This window comes from Symphodus melops (genome assembly GCF_947650265.1).
Source record: "Symphodus melops genome assembly, chromosome: 23".
NCBI classification, from domain to species: domain Eukaryota; kingdom Metazoa; phylum Chordata; class Actinopteri; order Labriformes; family Labridae; genus Symphodus; species Symphodus melops.
In genome coordinates this window covers 1292220-1317667 of record NC_136713.1, presented here as the reverse complement: position 1 = coordinate 1317667, position 25448 = coordinate 1292220, and the positions used below count along the sequence as shown (strand labels likewise).

Sequence of the window (25448 nt, the reverse complement as noted above, 5' to 3'; positions counted from 1 at the left end):
TGTGAATGTATACGTTGTATTGTATTGTGTATGTATCCTGTGTTGATCTGCCCAGGGACTGCAGAGGAACATTAGCAAACTGCTATAATCTGGTACGAAGCCTCTTTTCTCTGTGAGATCAATGATGTTGTTTGTACATGACAACTAAACTAACAAACTAAACTGAGAGAGAAGTTTACACTCTGACACACACACACACACACAGACACACACACACACACACACACACACAGCAGCTCATTTGCTGTAACTGGAGGAGGGAGGAGCAACACGTGATCCAGACTCATGAGAGGAGGCGGGACAGTGAAAGTGAAAGTGTTCAGTGAGTTCAGACATTTTGTCGACAGAAGTGAAGAGAGAAGTAAAGAGTGAAGCAGGGTGAGTGTTTATCCACAGTTTTTATATCTTCACTTCTGTACTCTCAGTTTCCTCCTGTCAACTGAACACAGACAGTTTCTAATGACGTCACAGCTTACAGTCATATGAGCTGTGTGTGTGTGTGTGTGTGTGTGTATGTTCGTGTGTCTTTAGAAAAGGCCCAAAGTTACGGACATGTTATTGACTGATATCGCGAGAAGTGAGCCTGCCCATGTGATCAGTCCTGATATTCTAATGAGTGGCACGCAGTATCAACAGATAGATCGATTGATAGATACTTTATTGATCCCGAGGGAAATTCAAGCTGACGAGTGAGCTTCAGTTGTCACGTGATAACTTAATAGAAGCTGTTTGTGCCTAAATTAAAGTGTGAGTATTCATCTCTTGCATATTTGTCATCTTGTTTCCTCATATGGATGTTGTTTGGTTGATATGAATGAAAGTCGGAGCCCGCGTGCTCGCGCTATGATCAGACACGTTAATGACAGCTGATCGCGTGCACGCTAATTTACGTCCCTCTGCTCACGTGACTCTGCGCGTCAGCGTGAGATGCGTCATGTTGAGTTAAAGGCACGTTCATTGATACACTTATTACGTCGTGTTTAGACAGTTGTGATTGAGCCCAAAGTGTTTAGTGTTAATTAAGTATTGTTATCTAGCTTGCCTTTCAACTACGCTAATTCGGCAACCGGATGTAGCAGCTTGCCTGTATGTTTCAAAATAAAAGCATCCTGCTGGTTCCGGCAGTTAGAGGATTTCTATAACAGGAAATGCTCTGTCAAGTCTTTAGCAGTAACTTAACAGGACTGAAATGTTAAAGAGACCTGTGCATTGTGTGTTTGAGTTTGTTAGTTTAAGACAGTGTGAAGAGAAATGTGATTATAACTACTGAATGGCTTTCTGTGTAAATGTATGGTTATATTTGACTGACAATATTACTTTATATAGGTGAAGTCATTTATGTTATTTATTATTGAGACTGTATTTTCTTATTCTTTCTTTTTATAGAAAACCACACACACACACACACACACACACACACACTCACATGCATAAGTGAAACAACCAGTTCCAACTAGCTGTATGTGCTGCTCTATTGGAAAGTAAAGAAGAGCTGAACAGTGTGAAATCTCTCTCTGCCCTTTCTTTCATCATACTCCCTGGAAACGTGGCCTTAAGTGGTGTTCTGGCCGACACCTTGGTGTGAACCTAGTGACAAACACAGAACGAGCGCCCAGCCTGAGCTATTGTTATTATCTCTACTACAGTGTGTGTGTGTGTGTGTGTGTGTGTGTGTACAGTCGTGTCTGTGTGTTCATGTGTCTATGGCTCAATCTCAGTTCCCTTATTTGCACCGAGTGTCCTCCGAGTTGTCTCCTCCACTTGCGTCTTAGTCCCGCCCACCAGAGATGCACGGAGGAAACGAAGCCGAGGAGAGAGGACCGAGGAAATCAGCTTTAAGACACATGAGACGTCGTTTCCTCGACAGCGTCACATGACGCGACATCAGCTGATCACGTTCAGCTGTCAATCAGCCGAACAGCTGTTTATGTCCACACACACACACACACACACACACACACACACACACACACACACACACACACACACACACTCACACACACACTGTATTATTACTAATCAAACACACACACACACACTGTATTATTACTAATCAAATACACACACACACACTGTATTATTACTAATCAAACACACACACACACACACTGTATTATTACTAATCAAACACACACACTGTATTATTACTAATCAAACACACACACTGTATTATTTCTCATCAAACACAGTTACAGTGTTTAGTGTCTTTACCTGAAGAACAACCTGCAGTCTGTTTCAAAAGGACAGTTTCTACTGACTCAAAGATTTCATTTTGAATTGTCTATAATTATTGATTATTATTAATCAGTTTGGACTGAACCTCGCCTGTATTTAGACAACCAACTCTGTATTTTATAAACACAGATATTTATGTGTCAGGATACTGAAAATGATTGATTAGGATCTAAATGATGAAACGTTCAGAAGATCAATAAGTGAGAATATAAAACGGACTCCTCTTCATCAGACTCTTTTTAATCCCAGCTCATCACAGAGCGACTCTTTACAAACTCACTGATGTTCATCATCTGTTTAAATGTCCCACGCTCCGTTTAGACTCTTTTTGATGTCCGTCTTTTCTCCCGTATTAAACTGAAGTCTGATCCTGTGCAGCGTCCAATCAGTGAGTGATGTACGAGAAGGGGGCGTGTCTGTCAGTGAAAAGACTTCCGTGAAGTCAGCTCTCCTCTCTCCTCGATCCTCTCTCCTCCGTTCGCTATAAGAGCTTCGGGACGATCCTCAACATGGCGGCTTTGGAACTACTTCCTGTTCGGCCGAGGACCGAGGAGACTGCAAATAAAACACTTGGGATGTACCCAATGATCCTCAGTCACCATGCAGGCTATGCTAGCCATGCTAACATGCTAACAGGTGGACTGAAGACGAGCCCGCTCTGGAAAGTTTCTGTCACTGAGTTCATCACTTGATCTTCAGTGATTGAAATATTTGAATGTTGTTCTGAACATCATTTTGATTTAAATACTTTTCTTAGTAAAGTTTTTGTTTACAGTGAAACTCATTCTGATCAAATCCATAAGAAGTTGTTGTAAGTCAATCAGCTGACTGTGTTCTTGGTTAATCAATGACTTGATGGACGTGTTTGAAGGTTGTTTTTAATCCTTTTATGATTCAAAGTCCTGCAGTGACGCCTCCTCTGATAAGATCAAACTTTATTGATGCTCGAGGATTAATTCAAATGTTTCAGCAGAACAAAGACAGAAAAGAGTTCAAATAAAAACGGTAGAATTCATCAAATGACAACAAGATGATGACAGACTTTTTCACACAGTGATTCATGTCCCAGTTCCAGACTGTGCAGTGACGACATTCAGAAGATACAACTAGTTTAGTACTTCAGCTCATAGATGGATCAGAGCATGGGCAGAGAGGGGGAGGGCCCAGGACGCTGACCAATGGGAGACTTGGTCTTCACATTTACATATTTTTCTATATGAACACAGTCAGCTTTTTGTTGGTACCAGTTAGGGGCGATCGAGGAGAGAGAGAGAGAGAGAGAGTCAGCTGGTTTTTGGTAGCAGTTAGGGGCGATCGAGGAGAGAGAGAGAGAGAGAGAGTCAGCTGGTTGTTGGTAGCAGTTAGGGGCGATCGAGGAGAGAGAGAGAGAGAGAGTGAGCTGGTTGTTGGTAGCAGTTAGGGGCGATCGAGGAGAGAGAGAGAGAGAGAGTCAGCTGGTTGTTGGTAGCAGTTAGGGGCGATCGAGGAGAGAGAGAGAGAGAGAGTGAGCTGGTTGTTGGTAGCAGTTAGGGGCGATCGAGGAGAGAGAGAGAGAGAGAGAGTCAGCTGGTTGTTGGTAGCAGTTAGGGGCGATCGAGGAGAGAGAGAGAGAGAGAGTCAGCTGGTTGTTGGTAGCAGTTAGGGGCGATCGAGGAGAGAGAGAGAGAGAGAGTGAGCTGGTTGTTGGTAGCAGTTAGGGGCGATCGAGGAGAGAGAGTCAGGAAAGAAGAATGTGTTTGAGAGGAGTCAGAACATGAGGAGGCTCCACATTGACTGTTTGACCTGATCACATTATAAATGGAGCAGAATGAACAACAGGAAGTTAACGTTGGATCACTGGCTGTTTTTCTGTCAACAACCCGGGCTGGGTTAGACCATTCTGAATCCATTAATGATGATGATGATGATGATGATGATGATGAAGGTGAAGCAGGTAGATGTGATGTTTGTCGACTGACAGTGATGATGATGAAGGTGATTATGATGATGATGATGATGATAATGATGATGTCACAGCATCCCTCCACCTTCATCATCATCACCATCACCATTCTCTCTCGGGCCAACACGGAGACGCTAATGCATGCTTTTATCACCAGTCGTATCGACTACTGTAACGCCCTGCTCTCTGGTCTTCCTAAAAAGAATATTTCATGCCTACATCTCCTACAAAATTCAGCAGCTCGTGTCCTGACGAAGACCAGAGGGCGGGCTCACATTACTCCGGTTTTAGAATCACTGCATTGGCTCCCCGTGTCTTTCAGGATCGATTTTAAGGTTCTTTTAATGGTTTTTAAGTGTATTAATGGTCTTGGGCCTTCTTATCTGTCAGAATTGCTTTTACCATATGAGCCTTCGCGGTCCCTGCGCTCCTCCGGCAGAGGCCTTTTAGTCATCCCAAAAGTCAGGACACACACCCACGGCGAGGCATCCTTCAGTTTTTACGGCCCTCGCCTCTGGAACAGCCTGCCGGAGGACCTCAGGGCCGCAGAGAACGCTCTCGATGCAGACGGCTCCTCTTTGGCGTTCACTTACCTGGTTCATCCGTACTCAGCCTTCTGTCCATATTATTGATGCTGGTGTGTGTGCATGTGTGTGTATGTGTGTAGGTCTGCGCGTGTGTGTTGGAGAGTGGGGTGACTGTGAGCATGAGTGTGATACTGTTTTTATGCGTGGGGGATGGGGGGAGGGTGGGAATGATTTTAATGTGATTTTAATGTGATGTTAACATGTAAAGCACTTTGTGCTACTTTTAAAAAGTATGAAAAGCGCTTTATAAATAAAGTTTGATTTGATTTGATTTGATCAGTGTCTCAGCTGCTGCTCACAGTAACTAATAATGTAGTTTGTTTGTTTCAGGATGCAGGACCAGAGAGCAGACTGTCCTGGACCCAGCTGTGTGTCCCTGAAGAGTGACTGGTCTATGGGTCGTTATGTTAACTTTAAAGATGGACGTGGTGCTGATGGAAGGTGAGAATTAAAAATTAAAAAAATATAAAGATTCATTAACTGTGAATGAGTTGCTGCTTCTTTAAAATCAGGCTGTATTAGTTCTTCTCAGCTCTGACTTTTATTAACTCTGCATTATCCTTTGTCTCAGCTGATGGTAAACATGTTTTTAGGCAGACGTAGCAGAATCAGTTTTAATGCTAGCACGACAACGTTGATATATGAATGAACAGTTTACAATGAATCTGTTGATATCAGACATGTTACTGTAGATCGCTGGGAAAGACGCCAACTATCGCTCCAAAGTGGACTCTTTTTTACCGTCATATAATATTTGTATAAAACAAGGTTGTATGAAATCGTATGAAAGACTTTAATACGATACTTTAATACATAAAACACAAATATGATCCAGATGAGACCGGTGAGAGAGAGTCGTCCTCATGGATCAAGAGTGGAGACTAAACTTTATAATGACTCAGAGATCATTGATGACGTTGTGCTCTGATCACAGACTGTAAGCAGGCTCTGATGGAAACACGTCACTTTACTGGGGCAGACATGTACAGTCAGGACCGTTTGACCCCAGTCAGGCAGACACCATCAGATCCAGTGTGTACATGGATCCTGATCCAAACAACAGTCAGGACCGTTTGACCCCAGTCAGGCAGACACCATCAGATCCAGTGTGTACATGGATCCTGATCCAAACAACAGTCAGGACCGTTTAACCCCAGTCAGGCAGACACCATCAGATCCAGTGTGTACATGGATCCTGATCCAAACAACAGTCAGGACCGTTTGACCCCAGTCAGGCAGACACCATCAGATCCAGTGTGTACATGGATCCTGATCCCAACAACAGCATGAACCCCCCTCTCCATCAGAATGAGCCTGATCGGATCAGTCTATTCTGATTGACATGTTTTCATGCTGTGTTTTTATTCAGATTATTTGTGTCCATGTAGCCGCAGCAGCTGTTGGCTGTATTCTGAGTGAGATACTGTTCTAATAGAAACAGAACTGTGGAGAACTTCAGCTCTGCCTCCTGATTACTGATGATCCATCTGCTAGTTTGAACTGGAACAATCTGATTAAAGATGATCTTTGTTCATGAAGCAGCTGTTTGTTTGTATCAGGATGCAGGACCAGAGACCAGACTCTCCTGGACCCAGCTGTGTGTCCATGAAGAGTGACCGGTCTATGGGTCGTTATTTTGACTTTAAAGATGGACGTGGTGCTGATGGAGGGTAAGATTTAAAAATCCAGTGAATGTTCTGACTCTGTGGTTCAAAGACTCATATCTTGGCTCAGAGCTTCATCATATATGACCCATTGTTTTCTTGTGTAATATGTCCTGTCACAGAGTTCAACAGGAGAGCTCCCAGGTTCACAGAGATCCATCAGACCAGCAGGATCTAACAGACCTGGACTCCATCTTTATGGTGTGTTATTTCATAAACTACCATGACAAGAATGTAATGCTCAGTTATTGTTGTGTTCAGAGCAGCTGACCTTCAGACTGACACATGAACCACATGTTGAGTTCTACCACTTTATAGGAAATATCCAGTGTCTCCTTCTGTTCCAGCTGCTGGAGGAGAACATCGTCACCTTTGTGAAGAATGAGCTGAAGAGAGTCCAGAGAGCTCTGACTCCAGATTACCCAGAATGCTTAGAGAGTCAGAGTGAGGATGAAGAGCAGAGGAGAAGCTGTAAAGAGGCATTTTTGAAGATCACTCTCCACTTCCTGAGGAGAATGAAGCAGGAGGAGCTGGCTGACTGTCTGCAGAGCAGTAAGAACATCTGAACAGATTTCATATTTTAGAAAAAGGACAAAGAGGTTTGAACTCAGATAGTCATGTGATCTATATCAGGATCTGTTCATTGATCTCAGTTCTGTCTTTATTCAGGAACAGTCGCTGCAGAGTGCCGGCGTAAACTGAAATCTAACCTGAAGGAGAAGTTCCAGTGTGTGTTTGAGGGGATCGCTAAAGCAGGAAACCCAACCCTTCTGAACCAGATCTACACAGAGCTCTTCATCACAGAGGGAGGGACTGGAGAGGTCAATGAGGAACACGAGGTCAGACAGATTGAAACAGCATCCAGGAAACCAGACAGAGCAGAAACAACCATCAGACAAGAAGACATCTTTAAAGCCTCACCTGGAAGAGATGAACCAATCAGAAGCGTGATGACAAAGGGAGTGGCTGGCATCGGGAAAACAGTCTTAACACAGAAGTTCAGTCTGGACTGGGCTGAAGACAAAGCCAACCAGGACATCCAGTTCACATTTCCATTCACTTTCAGAGAGCTGAATGTGCTGAAAGAGAAAAAGTTCAGCTTGGTGGAACTTGTTCATCACTTCTTTCCTGAAACCAAAGAAGCAGGAATCTGCAGGTCTGAAGAGTTCCAGGTCGTGTTCATCTTTGACGGTCTGGATGAGTGTCGACTTCCTCTGGACTTTAAAAACAACCAGACCCTGACCGATGTCACAGAGTCCACCTCAGTGGATGTGCTGCTGACAAACCTCATCAGGGGGACACTGCTTCCCTCTGCTCGCCTCTGGATAACCACACGACCTGCAGCAGCCAATCAGATCCCTCCTGACTGTGTTGACATGGTGACAGAGGTCAGAGGGTTCACTGACCTACAGAAGGATGAGTACTTCAGGAAGAGATTCAGAGATGAGAAGCAGGCCAGCAGGATCATCTCCCACATCAAGACATCCAGAAGCCTCCACATCATGTGCCACATCCCGGTCTTCTGCTGGATCACTGCTACAGTTCTGGAGGATGTGCTGAAGACCAGAGAGGGAGGAGAGCTGCCCAAGACCCTGACTGAGATGTACATCCACTTCCTGGTGGTTCAGTCCAAACTGAAGAACATCAAGTATGATGGAGGAGCTGAGACAGATCCACACTGGAATAAAAAGAGCAGGAAGATGATTAAGTCTCTGGGAAAACTGGCTTTTGAGCAGCTGCAGAAAGGAAACCTGATCTTCTATGAGTCAGACCTGACAGAGTGTCGCATCGATATCAGAGCAGCCTCAGTGTACTCAGGAGTGTTCACACAGATCTTTAAAGAGGAGAGAGGACTGTACCAGGACAAGGTGTTCTGCTTCATCCATCTGAGTGTTCAGGAGTTTCTGGCTGCTCTTCATGTCCATCTGACCTTCATCAACTCTGGAGTCAATCTGATGTCAGAGAAACAAACAACATCCAGGTGGTCTAAAGTATTCAGCGAAAAACCTGACCCAATACTTTTAAACAAGAGTGCTGTGGACCAGGCCTTACAGAGTCCACATGGACACCTGGACTTGTTCCTCCGCTTCCTCCTCGGTCTTTCTCTAGAGACCAATCAGAGTCACCTACGAGGTCTGCTGACACACACAGGAAGTGGCTCACAGACCAATCAGGAAACAGCCGAGTACATCAAGAAGAAGATCAGTGAGGATCTGTCTGCAGAGAAAAGCATCAATCTGTTCCACTGTCTGAATGAACTGAATGATCGTTCTCTAGTGAAGGAGATCCAACAGTCCCTGAGATCAGGACGTCTCTCCACAGATAAACTGTCTCCTGCTCAGTGGTCAGCTCTGGTCTTCATCTTACTGTCCTCAGAAAAAGATCTGGATGTGTTTGACCTGAAGAAATACTCTGCTTCAGAGGAGGCTCTTCTGAGGCTGCTGCCTGTGATCAAAGCTTCAAACAAAGCTCTGTACGTGCTCACATAACTATCCAGGTTAAATGTAGTTCTCTTTATTCAGAAATAACAACTATGGTTTGTAATTGTTTTCATTTGTGTTCTTCTGAATCCTCTTCAGGCTGAGTGGCTGTCAGCTCTCAGAGAGAAGCTGTGAAGCTCTGTCCTCAGTCCTCAGCTCCCAGTCCTCTAGTCTGAGAGAGCTGGACCTGAGCAACAACAACCTGCAGGATTCAGGAGTGAAGCTGCTGTCTGCTGGACTGAAGAGTCCTCTCTGTAGACTGGACACTCTCAGGTTAGTGTGCAGCTGATACAGAATATTCCCAGCAGAGTAAATGTTGATCAGTATCAGATTATAAAGTTGTCTCTGTTCAGCTGCATGGTTGTGTCTGGATGTTACTGGTAAAACAGCTGAGAATGGACCTGTGTGTGTGTGTGTGTGTGTGTGTGGTGGGGGTGGGGGTGGGGGTGGGGGTGGGGGGTGGGGGGGGTCTGAAGAGGCTGGATCACAGTCTGAAACTCGTGCACAACTTGTGAATAATGAAGTTGAACACTAGAAGCCAGAGGCTGAATATCTGTTAGACAGTGTTTACACTGGTCTCCAGTCTGTTTGTGTGTGTGCAGATGAGTTGTGATGGCGGCGGCGGTTCCCAGAGGATGAGCAGGATCGGTGTGTTCTCTGTGGAGCGAGGCGATCTCCGTGGTTGTCCTGTTCATTGCAGGATGGAACCAGACGTGATCTTTACACTCTCTAAATACCGTTTTGTAATTCGGTCTGTGAATAAGACGAGAGAGAGAGAGAGAGAGAGAGAGAGAGAGAGAGAGAGAGAGAGAGAGAGAGAGAGAGAGAGAGAGAGAGAGAGAGAGAGAGAGAGAGAGAGAGAGAGAGAGAGAGAGAGAGAGAGAGAGAGAGAGAGAGAGAGAGAGAGAGAGAGAGAGAGAGAGAGAGAGAGAGAGAGAGAGAGAGAGAGAGAGAGAGAGAGAAAAGAGTAGAACTATATTTTAATGCAACATGAACTATATCCATATTAAAGATATTGTCTTATATCATGTTTGAATATATATCCATATATCTTAAAAACTGGATATATCTCCCAGCCCTAATCTGCCGCCAAGACAAGACACGCCCAGTTACATCTCTAATATTTCTCTGACTCTGATCACTGTTGGAAATATTTGATGTAATGTAAATACTCGACAATAAAAAGATATATAACACGGGTTTAGTCCATTTGAAATGAATTCAGATATTTAAATTAGAGCTGAAACGATTCCTCGAATAACTTGATTACAAAAATTCATCGAGGAATTTTCGCTGCCTCGAGGCTATGCTAAGTTTGTTTTTTTGCGTCATCAAAACTTTGCTATGAGTATAAAACATGTTTAATGTAGCTGCAGCTACCTGCTCCTCTCTGACACACAGACATTTCAGCGCTAACACACACACACACACACACACACACGAGCGCGGCGCGCCCCTTTTAACTTTTAGTCAGCACACAGTTGATCCGTGATCCATACGACCGAGTCGGGAACACGTGATCCGGTCAAACCGTCGGCTTTTCTCCGTTCACTCTCTCCGTGTCTGCAGCTAACATAACGATAGCAACGTCCTCTCACAGTCTCTGTCATACACATACGTCTATGACAGACTGTCTGTCACTGTCTACAGAGACTACTCTCTGTAGTAGTGATGGGAATTCAGCCTCTTTTTAGAGAACCAGCTCTTTTGGCTCGGCTCACCAAAAAGAGCCGGCTCTTTCGGCTCCCAAGTGACTCTTCAGATTTTTTGTAAAAATATGCATTATATCAAATGTTTTTGATATAAACACACTTTTATTTATACACTCACCTAAACACATAGACACTAAATGGTGACAATGTCTCAAAATGAAGGAACACTGCATCAAATCCTCTCTCTAAAAAATCAAGTTCAAAATAAACATTTCTCCTCTCCTCTTTGCCTGATCATCCCCGGCCTTTCTTGCTGCAACAAATAACTTGATTGACGCTGCCTCTTAAAACTGCGTTACATCGTTGCTCCGATTCATTTAAATGCCGCTCTAAAAAAAAACCTACAGTCACGTCGGGAGACTCGCGACTGTGTTTACTTTCAGTTTTAATGAAACGAAACTTAAAGAAAAATACGAGGAGGACATAACAGATGTGTCAACCTCTGTCTCTCTCTCCTGTTCGTCTGCTGTGTGTATAACCCCTCCCCTCCCCCTGCTCAGTGAGGACACAGCAACCGCACATCTTCACCAATGATATCCGGCTTTAACAGAAAAAAGACAAGACAAAAACTAATCGGCTCCCATCTGGCTTCCAATGACGAGCCGGCTCCTGTCGTTCACTTCAAAGAGCCGAGTCTTAGAGCCGACACATCCCTACTCTGTAGTCTCTGTAGTCTGTGAGCGCGCTGAATGCACACAAGCAAATTTTCTCAATTTCCTGATCTGACAAAATGATTGAATCTGTGATTGATTCAACAGAACATAATGCTTTCTCAATTAAATGTAACAGATGTGTAGGCTACACAAAACACTATTTGTTATTTCAGCCATTAAAACATGGTTGGTTGTAACAAGCAGCCGTTACCATGGTAACTGCAAAGCAGCAGGTTTGTAGGGACGACCCGAGACGAGTTAAACCTTAATTAAGCAAAAGCTTGATTTATTCGATTAATCGATTCGGATATTCGACAGAATTCTCGATTACTAAAATATTCGATAGCTGCAGCTCTAATTTAAATGTAAAGATTCTAATAAAATTCAACATATTGTACGTTTCAATCTAAGAATGATCAGGAAGTACAAAAACATGAATGAATCACTATGAAGTCCTTCAATGTGTGAATGAACAGATGATGATCACATCAGTGTGTTCATGTGGACAACTTCACACATTCATGTATAAAGCTCACTGTCATCTACATTTACTTCTTTTATTCTTTATTCAGATTGGAGGACTGCAGTTTGTCAGAGATCAGCTGTTCTTCTCTGGCCTCAGCTCTGAAGTCCAACCCCTCCCATCTCAGAGAGTTGGACCTGAGCTGGAACCAGAAGCTGCAGGATTCAGGAGTGAAGCTGCTGTGTGATTATCTGCTGAGTCCAAACTGCAGACTGGAGACTCTGAGGTCAGATCACTGACTGTAATATAGATATGAATATAATAGAAACTGTGTGGACTGTGTTTGAATTTCACCCATTCTTGAGAATTGGGAAACATCATGTCCCAGACAAACAAACTTAAAAATACATCTTACAAATGAACTTATTCCTTTTTTAATGAAAATCCCTTTAAAAGATTTTTATGATGAAACTAATTTGAAATCCCAAATGTTGGTTCTGATTTCTTTGTTTCATGTCTAAACCTGCCCGATGGCAGAAAACAATTTAAAACTTTAAACTATTTAAAAAATAGTCAAACTCTTCAAACTATAAAACCTTCTGATACTAAAGGTGTAAAATACTATTATAGTCATCGACACTTTAAAATGTTGTTTTTAGGAACATTTGGACCTGTTAAAGTTGTGTCCCAGATTTGAGTCAACTCTGTCAGACTTTTACAGAAACATCAAATAATCAGACATAAAAAGAGGTGAGCTACAACATGAAGGACCCCCGTCTTATTCCTGCTTTTAAAAAGGGGGGGATGCTGTTCAAACATGGTTCACATTTTGATTTGTTGAGAACTTGATGAAATGATTTTACTATCAGCTGTGTCTCTACTCGGGCTGTAACGCTACACAAACATTTGGGTTGGGTACGGTTCTCAGTTCTGAAGATTGGGTTGGGTACATTTTGGGTCCAGTAAGGGACCTGATGCAACACTTTCTTTTTCTTTATCAGGAACATTTACAACTTCCCTTTTACACATTGTCTTAAGTTCAGCATGGACAGTTCAGACTTCACCTGCTCAGGTTTCTTTTTCATGACATTTTAAATGAAACATTGAAAAATAACATCAAATCAAATATACTTATAACCAAAAGAGTCTCCAATCAGTAAAAGAAATGAATGAAATAAAATCATCCATATAGCCTATAGTATATATAAAAAGATGTGTTTTAAATGACAGAGACAAACACTGACACCTTTCTGTTTATGAAGTCAGCACTTTTTAGAGCACAAAATAAAGCTGGGACAGTTTCATCTCACAACTATTCATATTTCCCTCTGTCAATATAAGAAGCTGTAAAAACACAAAGTCCCATTCTGCATGTAATCCACTGTAATAAAAACAGCAGTGGTGTTTGTTATGTCTTTGGCCCGTTCAGAATTATTATCAAGAGGCTGTTTAAATGCAAAGGAGACTTGGCTTTGCTCCACACTCTCTTTGTTCCTGCTTGCAGTGATGTTCACGTTGGCGTGCTATCTCTTTGACAGCTTTAATAAGTTGGACGTGTTGTCAACGTACCCGACAGCTTCACTGCTGTCACTCCTGTGAGCGCTCGCTACACTTGAATTGTGCACTGGCACACAGATTTTAGCCCAGGCTTTCTGTCATGAAAAAGACTTTTGGTTCAAGGCTTTAAAAGCATCAGATCCCGACAACAGACGGGTTCAAATCAAGATTGAAATGAAAAAAGTCCTGAGAAGAGTGGAGAGTGACAGCAGGGCACGAGGACAACAGAAGGGAGAAGAGAAGTTTCAGCCACAGTGGCAGACAGCTGGAGCTGGAACACGCTGCAGCTACATTTCTACTTAGATTAAAGACTAGATCCTGGTAAAGATCAAGGTTATTCACAAAGCATGTCAGTCCTTAAGAGAGCTCCTAAAGTCCAAATGTAAGGATGAAGAGTTTCTCCCTCAGAGAAGAAAGGAGGAGAGAAAGGTGACAGCTCTATCACAGCCTCATATTAATATCAAATAGATTCAGTCCACTCTTACAGTTACCAGCATGCTGAACAAACACTTAAACATCACAATGCTTCAAGACTTCATTGTTGACTGTTATTTTAACATGGGTTTAGTCCATTTGAAATGAATTCAGATATTTAAATGTAAAGATTCTAATAAAATTCAACATATTGTACGTTTCAATCTAAGAATGATCAGGAAGTACAAAAACATGAATGAATCACTATGAAGTCCTTCAATGTGTGAATGAACAGATGATGATCACATCAGTGTGTTCATGTGGACAACATCACACATTCATGTATAAAGCTCACTGTTATCTACATTTACTTCTTTTATTCTTTATTCAGATTGAGGTGCTGCAGTTTGTCAGAGATCAGCTGTTCTTCTCTGGCCTCAGCTCTGAAGTCCAACCCCTCCCATCTCAGAGAGCTGGACCTGAACTGGAACAACCTGCAGGATTCAGACGTGAAGCTGCTGAGTGATCTTCAGAAGAATCCAAACTATGGACTGAAGACTCTGAGGTCAGTCTCTCAGTGTTCTTTAGTAAAGCCTCCACATATCAGCTCATACATATATTTACATTCTTGTTGTTTGTTGTTGGAGAAATCCTTTTCTTGGTTCTCTGCTACAAAGAGAGTTCAACATACTCAGGGTTTGTTTTCTGTGATCTGGCTTCACTAACGCTGACAGAAGAGATGGTGCTGAACAGTCACATGAAGCTGGTGATCAATCTTAGAAGTAAACCCAGAGTTTCATAAAAGGGGCGGAGCTATCTTCATATAACCTATCACAATATCTAACAGACTGTGAACAAACGATATGAATCATATGAAGAAGTTGAAGAGAAACAGGCTCAAAGACTAAAGTTACACAGCTGCAGGAACAAATGCAGGAAGGACAACTGACAGAAACAAAGAAACATCAGAGAGGATTCATGTCCAAACTACGCCTTCTTCTATTTTCCTCCCATGATTAGTTGACCTTTGACCTGACTATAATAAGTCCTGTTTCTTCTCTGAACTGAATGTGTTGCTCTGACTCTTTAAAGTGGAGAGGAGAACAGTCGGCTGTCAGAGCTGGTAGGACAGAACGACGCTGTGTGTGTCTGAGTGTGTGTGGACGTGAAGCTCTCATAACTCAGTGTAAACTCACACTCAGACACCAACATGAAACCGTTCAGTGTTAAAGTCCAAAGGTGGAGCGGGGGCGGAGCTTAGTTACAGCGCTGTGGGGGAATCTGATGACTCACAGCTGATGAAAATGATTTCTGTCATCTCTCTTCTTCTCTCATTAGATGGAGACCATCTCTGTGATAATGTGAGTGATCAGGACTCTGGTGGAGCAGAGAGGAGCAGCTGATGATCCACAGAGGAGGAACCTCCACCATCTCGTGTGTGGAGAAGCTCTGCAAGCTGAGGAGAGCTTCATCCATCAGGGACTGACAGAGGAATCAGCTCACAGTTCATTTCAGTCATATGTCTTTTTTTCAATGGTATTTGTAATCACACATATTCAGAGACATTTGTACAGTACAGTCATTTGTGCTTAAACAATAGAGTGATTCCTCCTTTCATGTTTTTGTGCTTTAACACAGAACAAAATAAATCCGATGTAAGAGATGAGGTGATCTCCCACTGAAAAGAAAAACAAAGACAAAAACAAAGTATACAGGGGTTCATAACTAAAGGAAAAGCAGTTGAAAGAAAAGATGGGAGTTTAGGGGAGATATAGGATTTTCATTTTATCCAGAGATCCTCAAATGAGTTTTTGTGAAGCTTCAGAGAACAAGTGATCTGTGTCATTGAATAGATTCCATAAACTACATGGTAGCAGTCTTCCACTGGTGGAGGAACATTTCTTTGTTATGGCCTTTCTGCCAGCAATGCTCAGGCTTCCAAATGAGTATTTGGTTTAGTGGATGAATGCAGGTTAGCAAGGAAGACTTGGTCCCATTCCTGGGTAACATCTGACTTTAAAGACATCTGTTGGTTCTCTGTGGATCTCACAGCAGAAGCTGTGTTTTTTAGGACAGAACAGGTGGTAGTGATTTGCTTCCTGTGAGCCACAATTCCTCCAGCAGCTAGAAGAGTCTATGGGTACATCTCAGTTCCCTTCATTGCATCCAAGTGTCCTCCACTTGTGTCTTAGTCCCTCCCAGCAGAGATGCAGAGATATTGTCTGTCAGTAAAAAGACTTGGGTAAAGTCAGCTCTCTCCTCAGATCTCCCTCCTCTCTCCTTCTTTCAGTATAAGAGCTTTGGGACCATCCTTAACACGGCCGGTCTAGAACTACGTGGGGTTGGGCCCAGGAGCCAGGAGATAGCACTGAAGAGAAGTGAGATAGAGTCTGTGTCATGAGATTTCTGAACAGCTTTAATAAAGTATCTAATCAGACTCTTCCAACCCAATGTTCTCCATGAGATGGAGCTTGTGATCTTCCACTCAAACTCACAGTATTTTCCCAAAAGCTTCTTCACAGATGTGGAAGTTAGTTTCCTTTTCCCATTTGTGTTTGATGTAGGTGGTATGTTCTCTGTTTTCCTCTTGTAGCCCTCTATACAACCTGCAAATGATTTGAATCCCAGAGTCCCCTCTATAGGCAGCTATGAAAACTTGTATGAGATTATTGTCAAAGACTTTTTCAGTCTCTGTCATCAAACTGTTTCAATGGTGGCGTATTTGAAGAAATCTTGAAGCAAAGAGTCTTTTCAGTGTTTGGAAATGTTTGCTGGTTATAAAAAGAAGAGTAAGAGGAGAGGCCTTGTTTGGTCCATCACTTGTAAGGAACATCCAGTTTGTTGGGGGTGAAGTCGGGGTCATGCCAGCACCACCTCAGTATCTTTATTTCATCAGACAGGCCAGTCCTGCTGATAATACTGAACCATGTTTTCAGGGATCAATTCATCCAGCTATTCCCTTTATCCAGGAGCTTTTCAACCAATCGTTGATCCCCTAAACATGCCTGGATTGGGACGCTCTCTGACAACTTCTCTTCAGTAGTTTTCCATCTGGCTTGATAATCAGATCTGCGCCAGCAAACCAGGGTTCTCAACTATGCAGATATATCATAATGTCTTAGACCGCCCTTCTTCTTCTGCAGTTGAAGAGTTTGAAATCTTCTCCTTGGTCTTTTCCCTCGCCATATGTACCGTGATATTAGTCTATCCCACTCATTGAACTGTTTCTCTCTTCTTTCTCTTGGAAGAGTCTGAAACAAACAGAAGATTCTGGACACGATGTTCATTCTCACAGACTCCATCCTCCACTCCAAGCTTCATATTGGAATTCCATCTCCTTACATCCTCCTGTATTTGTGTCTTCAATCAAGTGGAGTTCATATAAATGAGTCAAAACTTTCAGGATGTTCACTCTCAAGTATTTTATTTGTGTTGTTTAAAGACGGGAAAGAAGTAAGCTATGCTTGAATTTATTGTTACTTTATCTCGCTCTGTTTCTTTTACCATATATCATATAACCATAATGTTCAACTTGTTTTTACTCTTTCTTTTATTAACATATAATCCATCCAGCTAATCCACCTCTTGTGCCTGGCTCACGTTTTATACCTTTAATATTATTGTCTTGAGTGGTGGCTTGGCTTAAAGCTTCAATAAAGATGGCTGACAGTAAGGGGCTTATTGTTCATCCCCTCTGTCTAACTGACATGACTTTGATATGGCTCCGTTCACTTTGATTCTTGCACTTCTGAAGTGCTTGAATAGTCTGAATGAAGGTCTGCTGAAATCCAAAATGTTCTCCTACTCTTTAAAGAAAGTCCCAGTTGAGCCGATCGAAGGCTTTTACCGCATCAAGACTCAACAATACTGCCTGGAGTTTATTCTCATCGATATGTTCAATGAAATGTTGGGTGAATATTATGATGATAGTATGATGATAATAAAACTGAATGAACTGAAGAATACACAGAGTGTGTGTCTCTTTCTTTGTTTTTCAAGGACTGAGAACCGTACCCAACCCAAATGTTTGTGTAGCGTTACAGCCCGAGTAGAGACCCAGCTGTGTTAGTTCACTGATTTCACATACACAGGTACATGTGGAAAGGGCGACTCTTTTTGCAACATACTTAAATGACACAGATGTTTGGTCAGAGGTCGGTCAATGATGACTCACGCTCCGTCAATAAACTCATTTTTATTGTTTAGATGTAATCAAACGGTGGTCTTCTGTTTCTGATCATATTCGATTGATCCTGTATCAGTTTTGTAAAGTTTTCAATATTGTCATGATCTTGATGTCCTGTCTTGTCTTTAGTTGTCATGTTTTCAAAGTGTTTCCCTGTGTCCAAGTGTTTCTGATTTTTATATTTAGTCTTTGTCTTGTTGTCAGTGTTTCCCTTGTGTGCTTTAATATTTCATAGTCTGGTATTTACGTTAGTCTTTGGTGTTTCCTGTTTTATTTTATATATCTGGTTTTGGTGTTGTCAGTGTTGTGTTTCACTTGTTCTTGTCCTCAGTTTCTGGTCTTGTGCTCTTTGTTCCTTGTTTCCCTCCTGTCTGATGACCTGATGTGTCTCACCTGTGTCTTGTTAACTCCACCCCCTGTTCAGTATATAATGTCTGCCTTCCCCTCATTCTGTGCCAGTTCCTCTTGTATTTTTGTCTCTATGTCGTCTTGTTCCCAGTGTCTGCGTTCCTGCATTTTTCTGTCTTGACTTTTGGAATCTGAACCTGTTAGTTTTTGACTCCCGTGTACCGAACCCTGCGTACAGTTAAAATGGATTTTTGAAACTGCCTTTTGCCCTGGAGTCGTGCGTTTGGGTCTCTTCCTCTGATCCGTGACAAATATCATATATAATGTTGTTCATTAGTTTGGTAGCAAATGTTAGCGGCTGATTGATTATACTGTTATCTGGTATGGAGAGGTGTTTTTCAGTCTTAATATATGTCAGTTGTTAATTGATTGATGTAGAGCAGCTGTGATTAATTTTTCTGTGTAGATATCAAAAGGAACTGGTTTTCTGGCTTCATATTATTAATCTGCTGTTTTCGTAAATAATATATTGAAGTTAGTTTTCTAAATGTGTGTATGATGTATTTAATGTACATGTATCTCTCTATTTGAACTTATTATGAATGAATGTGTAATGTATGATTGTAAACACAGAGCCGTTGACAGTTTGCTCAGAGGGGAGATGCTTGACTCCACACACGACCTGTTGATTGTACTTTTATCTGTTGAATACAGAATACAAGAACTACAAGCTGTCTCCTGAGACTTTGCTGAAACAGCAGAACACAACGCAGAACGTACACACGGGTCACACGTGTCTAGAATGGATCTCCTGGACTGATGCTGTGAAGAAGAACAGCTCCCCAGTCAACCCCTGAAAGGTTCAAATCATGGGAGAGGCTGGGAATGACACTGGAAGGTAGTTCAAACATTTTTGTTTTGAAAATTTTATTTATCTCTTTTTTACCCTTAAAACATAGAACAGAATTTGAGACAAGATCAGTGATGCAAAACAACAGAGAAAAACCAAAACAAGAAAAAGACAGGTAGAAAACATACTGCAGACATAGACACTGCTGCATATGATGCAACTCTGTGTTATGACACACATCATGCAACTTAATAATAAAGAGAAACAAACAGGGCTCATTTCCACGACTTAGAGTTCAACCTTGACAGCCCAAGTTTTTCACTTTGTCAGGTGTTTTCCGACTGTGCTCCACCTCCGATCAAAACGCTCCCTTTTCATCTGTAATGATGCCGTCATTTTTTCCATGAGATAAACTTGTCTCAATCTTTGCTTCCATTCAGCCACATTCGCTGGTTTAACATTCTTCCATGTTGCTGTTTTATTTTTCTTGGCGACCGATAATAAAATATTCACAATATATCTTCTGTCAGCAGTGAAAATATCGTCCGGTATAGCACCAAGTAGGTTGAACTGAACCTTTCATGGAATTTCACTTTTCATAATTTTCTCCTGTTTAATATTTTTCCAGTGTTTTGAAACAACAGTCCCAGAGTGTGTGCATAAGATCACCTGTTTTACTGCATTGTCTCCAGCAGAGGGCAGCAGAGAATGTGTCTGCTTTTTATTCTCACTGTTTCTTTTTTTACCTGCAGAAACAAACACATGTTCATTTAATGGAAACAATCAAACAGAAATAACAGTGGTATAAAAGTATTCAACAAGAGAAGAGGAAACAGGCTGATGGCCTCTTTTATTTATTGAGCGCTGTAGTTTCCACTCATTTTAATGTGCTGGATCTGAGTCTTTCACTTTCTTCTTCATTTCCTCCAGGTTGAAGAAACATCACACTCATCATCTCACACTGAACAAATTCTCAACAGGACCTGTAAATGATGACAACAAAGACAACACAGCAGGTTTGTATTTCACTGTGATATACTTGTAACCACGACTTAGTGTGACATGTTTTAAATGCATATTAAAGCAGGACTACAGCAACATCTACAGCTGGGTTCAGAGGAGCATGCTGAGGAAAACAAACACTGTTGTATGTGGCAACAAGTTGAAATCATTTCTCCTCTTTAGTCTTTATATAATCCTCTTCAGGTGTAGAGAGGCATCAAACGTTTCAAGTTCAAGTCAATAGTTTAGTTTCAGTCAATGTGTTTTCAGTTTAGTGAGTCACTTAGATAGTCTGGGGTCCATATATCTTGATGTGGTTCATGTCTGATCTGGAGTCCCACTGGAGAAACAGGTGCAGACTGGATCCTCCACCTTGCAGCTGCTGTGATGGCCGCTTTGCTTTGTGGTTGGAATCAACCACAGAAAACAACAACAACCGGAGAGCGGTCATAAAACCACTGAAAAGTGGTCCTCCTTAATCCTGCTGCAACCAAAAATCTTTACCCTCCTTTTGGATAACTTTCACATCGATTTGAAGAAGAACATTAAAGTTGTGTCTGATCTATTTCATGCTATCTGCACGGACTCCGCTCCTTCTCTGTCCCTTCCTCTCTGCCCCTCACAGCCCGTTTTTTCTTCTGTCTGTGAGAGGTGCAGACTCTCCCTCTCAAACAGGAGGTCAGCGACACCTAGTGGACATTTTGACAAACTGAATTATTGAGCGTAACATAAACATGAGCTCCATACAGCATTAAAATAGTATCTGTTATATTCATGGGGCTTACATACTGTTTAAGTTCAGGTATAGAGCAAGTGTCAGCTCACATTTATTTTGACCCTGTGAGCAGTCTTGGTCTGTGGATAGATCAGACATTTCTGTCTCATGTCTGCACGTTGGATCCTTTGACATTTCCAGTCTGTTTGTTGGGACCTATATTTCCCCGACCACAGGAGAGGTCTGATAGAGTCTGCTCTTTAAAGTGTTTCCTATCCAGGACAAATGGTTTGCTCATTAATAGTTCACCTGTTGTAGAAAATACACTTCAGCAGCGTGTTGACCATGATGATACAAGTTTGAGGGGGGGAAAGATTCAGCTTTATTTCTCGTCTGTCTTTAACTGAGGTTTCAGGAAGGTGAAGAAAAAGAGGACGTTATCACATCGGGGGAAACTACATTTACACAGCGTGCACACTTATTAGGCAGCTGAGTGTTTTGTCCTCATCATGACTTCAGTGAACACTTTCTGACTCTCTAAATATCAACTTGAACGTCCATTGGATGAAATCATCTTGAGCTGATGTGAATGTTTGCGAGGAGGGAGGTTGAGGTCTAAATAATCCAAAGCTCGTCTCGATGTTTCATCAGCTCCTCCAGATGTTGTTAAAGGTCATTAGAGGTCAAACATTTGAACCTTCAGAGATGAAACTCAGAGTGTTCAGACACTAAACGGTCAAATAATAAAACATGCTGAAGAGGTTAAATATTTAGGCATCATATTGGATCCAACACTGACCTTCAAGAAGCATGTAAAAAAACTAAATCAAACTTTAAAATACAATATGTCAAATTTTAGGCACATCAGATGCTCACTCTCCACTGAGGCATCTGTGATGTTTTTGAACTCAATGATCCTCTCCCATATATCTTACTGTATCACATGTTGGTCTCGGGCAAACAAGTCAACTTTGAAATCTGTTGAAAATGTTCATAAACAAGCTCAGAAAATATTTGAAAGAAAATCACGGCAGTGCCACCATTGTCACACACTCAATCAATACAAACTGTTCACTTTTGAACATTTCATTCGATTTTCAAATATCCGGATGGTCCACAAAATCAGACACAAAGCTGCTCCCCCTCCCCTGAAAAACTTTGTCCAGCTCTGCTCAGAGACCATCTGCAGAGCCCCAAGGTCCACCACTAGGGGGGAGTGTAGAGTCCCCAAGAGAGGATCTGCATTTGGCCAGTCCTCTTTCTCATACAAAGAATGGAACAAAATCCACCATGAACTCAAAGTAAACACTGACTTCCATCTATTTTCAAAACATGTAAAAAAAAAAAGGATTGTAAACAATCAATCATGCTCTCATTAATTTTATTTTTCCTGCATGTATTTCCTGTTAGAATTCAGTATTGTAACTTTAACGATGCAAACATTACTTTAAATGAAGCCTTTGTGTGGAGTCTTAGCACATGTGTATTGTGATATGATGTGAATGTATACGTTGTATTGTATTGTGTATGTATCCTGTGTTGATCTGCCCAGGGACTGCAGAGGAACATTAGCAAACTGCTATAATCTGGTACGAAGCCTCTTTTCTCTGTGAGATCAATGATGTTGTTTGTACATGACAACTAAACTAACAAACTAAACTGAGAGAGAAGTTTACACTCTGACACACACACACACACACACACACACACACACACACACACACACACACACAGCTCATGTCCTGTAACTGGAGGAGGGAGGAGCAACACGTGATCCAGACTCATGAGAGGAGGCGGGACAGTGAAAGTGAAAGTGTTCAGTGAGTTCAGACATTTTGTGGACAGAAGTGAAGAGAGAAGTAAAGAGTGAAGCAGGGTGAGTGTTTATCCACAGTTTTTATATCTTCACTTCTGTACTCTCAGTTTCCTCCTGTCAACTGAACACAGACAGTTTCTAATGACGTCACAGCTTACATTCATATGAGCTGTGTGTGTGTGTGTGTGTGTGTGTGTGTGTGGTCGTGTCTGTATGTTCGTCTGTCTTTAGAAAAGGCCCAAAGTTACGGACATGTTATTGACTGATATCGCGAGAAGTGAGCCTGCCCACGTGATCAGTCCTGATATTCTAATGAGTGGCACGCAGTATCAACAGATAGATAGATTGATAGATACTTTATTGATCCCGAGGGAAATTCAAGCTGACGAGTGAGCTTCAGTTGTCACGTGATAACTTAATAGAAGCTGTTTGTGCCTAAATTAAAGTGTGAGTATTCATCTCTTGCATATTTGTCATCGTGTTTACTCATATGGATGTTGTTTGGTTGATATGAATGAAAGTCGGAGCCCGCGTGCTCGCGCTATGATCAGACACGTTAATGACAGCTGATAGCGTGCACGCTAATTTACGTCCCTCTGCTCACGTGACTCTGCGCGTCACCGTGAGATGCGTCATGTTGAGTTAAAGGCACGTTCATTTATACACTTATTACGTAGTGTTTAGACAGTTGTGACTGAGCCCAAAGTGTTTAGTGTTAATTAAGTATTGTTATTTAGCTTGCCTTTCAACTACGCTAATTCGGCAACCGGATGTAGCAGCTTGGCTGTATGTTTCAAAATAAAAGCATCCTGCTGTTTCCGGCAGTTAAAGGATTTCTATAACAGGAAATGCTCTGTCAAGTTGTTAGCAGTAACTTAACAGGACTGAAATGTTAAAGAGACCTGTGCATTGTGTGTTTGAGTTTGTTAGTTTAAGACAGTGTGAAGAGAAATGTGATTATAACTACTGAATGGCTTTCTGTGTAAATGTATGGTTATATTTGACTGACAATATTACTTTATATAGGTGAAGTCATTTATGTTATTTATCATTGAGACTGTATTTTGTCATTCTTTCTTTTTATAGAAAACCACACACACACACACACACACACACACACACACACACACACACACTCACATGCATAAGTGAACCAACCAGTTCCAACTAGCTGTATGTGCTGCTCTATTGGAAAGTAAAGAAGAGCTGAACAGTGTGAAATCTCTCTCTGCCCTTTCTTTCATCATACTCCCTGGAAACGTGGCCTTAAGTGGTGTTCTGGCCGACACCTTGGTGTGAACCTAGTGACAAACACAGAACGAATGTTATTATCTCTACTACAGTGTGTGTGTGTGTGTGTGTGTGTGTGTGTGTGTGTTAGATCATGTTTCCTGTTTCTCTTGTGTTGATCTCTCAGTCAGTGTTTCTGTGTTTCCTCTCAGACTGACTTCAGATCAGATCATGGATGTGCGTTTAGAGGAAGAGGAGGACGGAGCAGAGTCTCCTGGACCCAGCTGTCTGTCTCTGAAGAGTGATTGGTCCAAAGAACAAGGTATAAACTTCAGAAATAAAGGTGGACCCTCAGACACAAAGTAAGTCTTCTTACTAACTCTTTGTCTCTTCAGATGTTTTAGGAGGGTTAAAACACAAGAAACAATCATCTCCCTGCAGACTATGAGCTGAATCCAAACAGAAGAATTTCTTTCTTTCTTTTTTAATTTCATCTTTATTGAAGCAGGTAATTAACCCATTGAGATCAAGATCTCTTTCACAAGGGCGACCTGGCCAAGAGGGCAGCAGCACACGTCCTGATTAAAACAGTTTACAGACAAGTTAAGAAAAAAACAACAATTCCAATGAACAGATCAGTTTACAGATGAAGTGCAGAGTTGTGATGACAGGTTACAATTCAGACACACAGACACTGTCCGATTGCCTCACGTTTTTTGTCCTTTAAGATCGAGCCAAAGGCTTCCAGTGAAATGAGGTCGGCCATTTTCAAGTCATTTTGGAGAAAGTTCCAGGTAGAGGGAGCAGCAAAACTGAACGCTCTTTTTCCGAGCTCAGTGCGGACACGAGGAACAGACAGTTTTAAAACATCACAGGAACACAAGGCGTGTTGGCTTCTGGTTCTTTGAAGGTGTTCACATAAATATGACGGCACCAAACCAAGAAGAGCTTTATAAAGAAGATGTAGCCAGTGTAAATACCTGCGCACCTTTAAGGGTGGCCAATCAGATTTCATGTACAGGTCACAGTGATGAGTAAGGCGTCTACAACCTGTCACAAATCTCAACGCGCATTGATACACGGTATCCAATGACTGTAAACATTTAGCAGAGGCGCCCATGTACAGCACATCGCCATAATCCAACAAAGGAAGGAAGGTAGACGAAACAAGAAGTTTCCTCGGCCTGAGTGAAAAGCAGGATTTATTTCTATAATAAAATCTCAGCTTCACTTTGAGTTTGGAGATGAGTTTGGCGATATGTGCTTTAAATGATAGTTCACAGTCCAGAAGGAAACCCAGGTACTTGTAGCTTTTGCAAGCTCGATTGTATTTCCTTGGACGTAAAATTCAAGGGTACATTTGTTGGTACTTCACGTAAATGTAAAAACAACATGAGCTTTGTTTCATCATAGTTTATGACCAACTTTAGTTCCCTCAGCCGAGACTGGACAACATTAAATGCTGATTGCATAAACTCAAAAGCTTGTGCAACAGATGTTGAGCAACAATAGATGATAGTATCATCAGCATCAAAGTGATACATGATTTCACACATTTCTCACATAATTTCTACTTTAATCATTCAGTGAGTTT

The 25448-nt window shown here is 41.8% G+C and overlaps 2 protein-coding genes across 2 annotated transcripts in view; both read left to right on the top strand.

Annotated features, from left to right (window-relative positions):
• The first annotated feature begins 348 nt into the window (after positions 1 to 348).
• LOC306818940 (NLR family CARD domain-containing protein 3-like) lies at positions 349 to 15726 on the top strand. Its single transcript, XM_079336678.1, has 10 exons — positions 349 to 378; positions 5095 to 5205; positions 6324 to 6434; positions 6551 to 6629; positions 6776 to 6980; positions 7098 to 8901; positions 9008 to 9181; positions 11846 to 12022; positions 14099 to 14272; positions 15046 to 15726. The coding sequence occupies exons 2-10, from the start codon at positions 5096 to 5098 to the stop codon at positions 15062 to 15064; spliced, it is 2853 nt and encodes a 950-aa protein (XP_079192804.1). The 5' UTR covers positions 349 to 378; position 5095; the 3' UTR covers positions 15065 to 15726.
• Positions 15727 to 17624: 1898 nt separating this feature from the next.
• Positions 17625 to 25448, top strand: part of LOC306818972 (protein NLRC3-like) — a 33574-nt gene continuing 25750 nt past the window's right edge. Inside the window, exons 1-2 of the mRNA XM_079336735.1 lie at positions 17625 to 20107; positions 24067 to 24216. Of these exons, the coding sequence (XP_079192861.1) occupies positions 24086 to 24216 (131 nt within the window). The 5' untranslated portion in view covers positions 17625 to 20107; positions 24067 to 24085. The remainder of the gene's footprint in view (positions 20108 to 24066; positions 24217 to 25448) is intronic.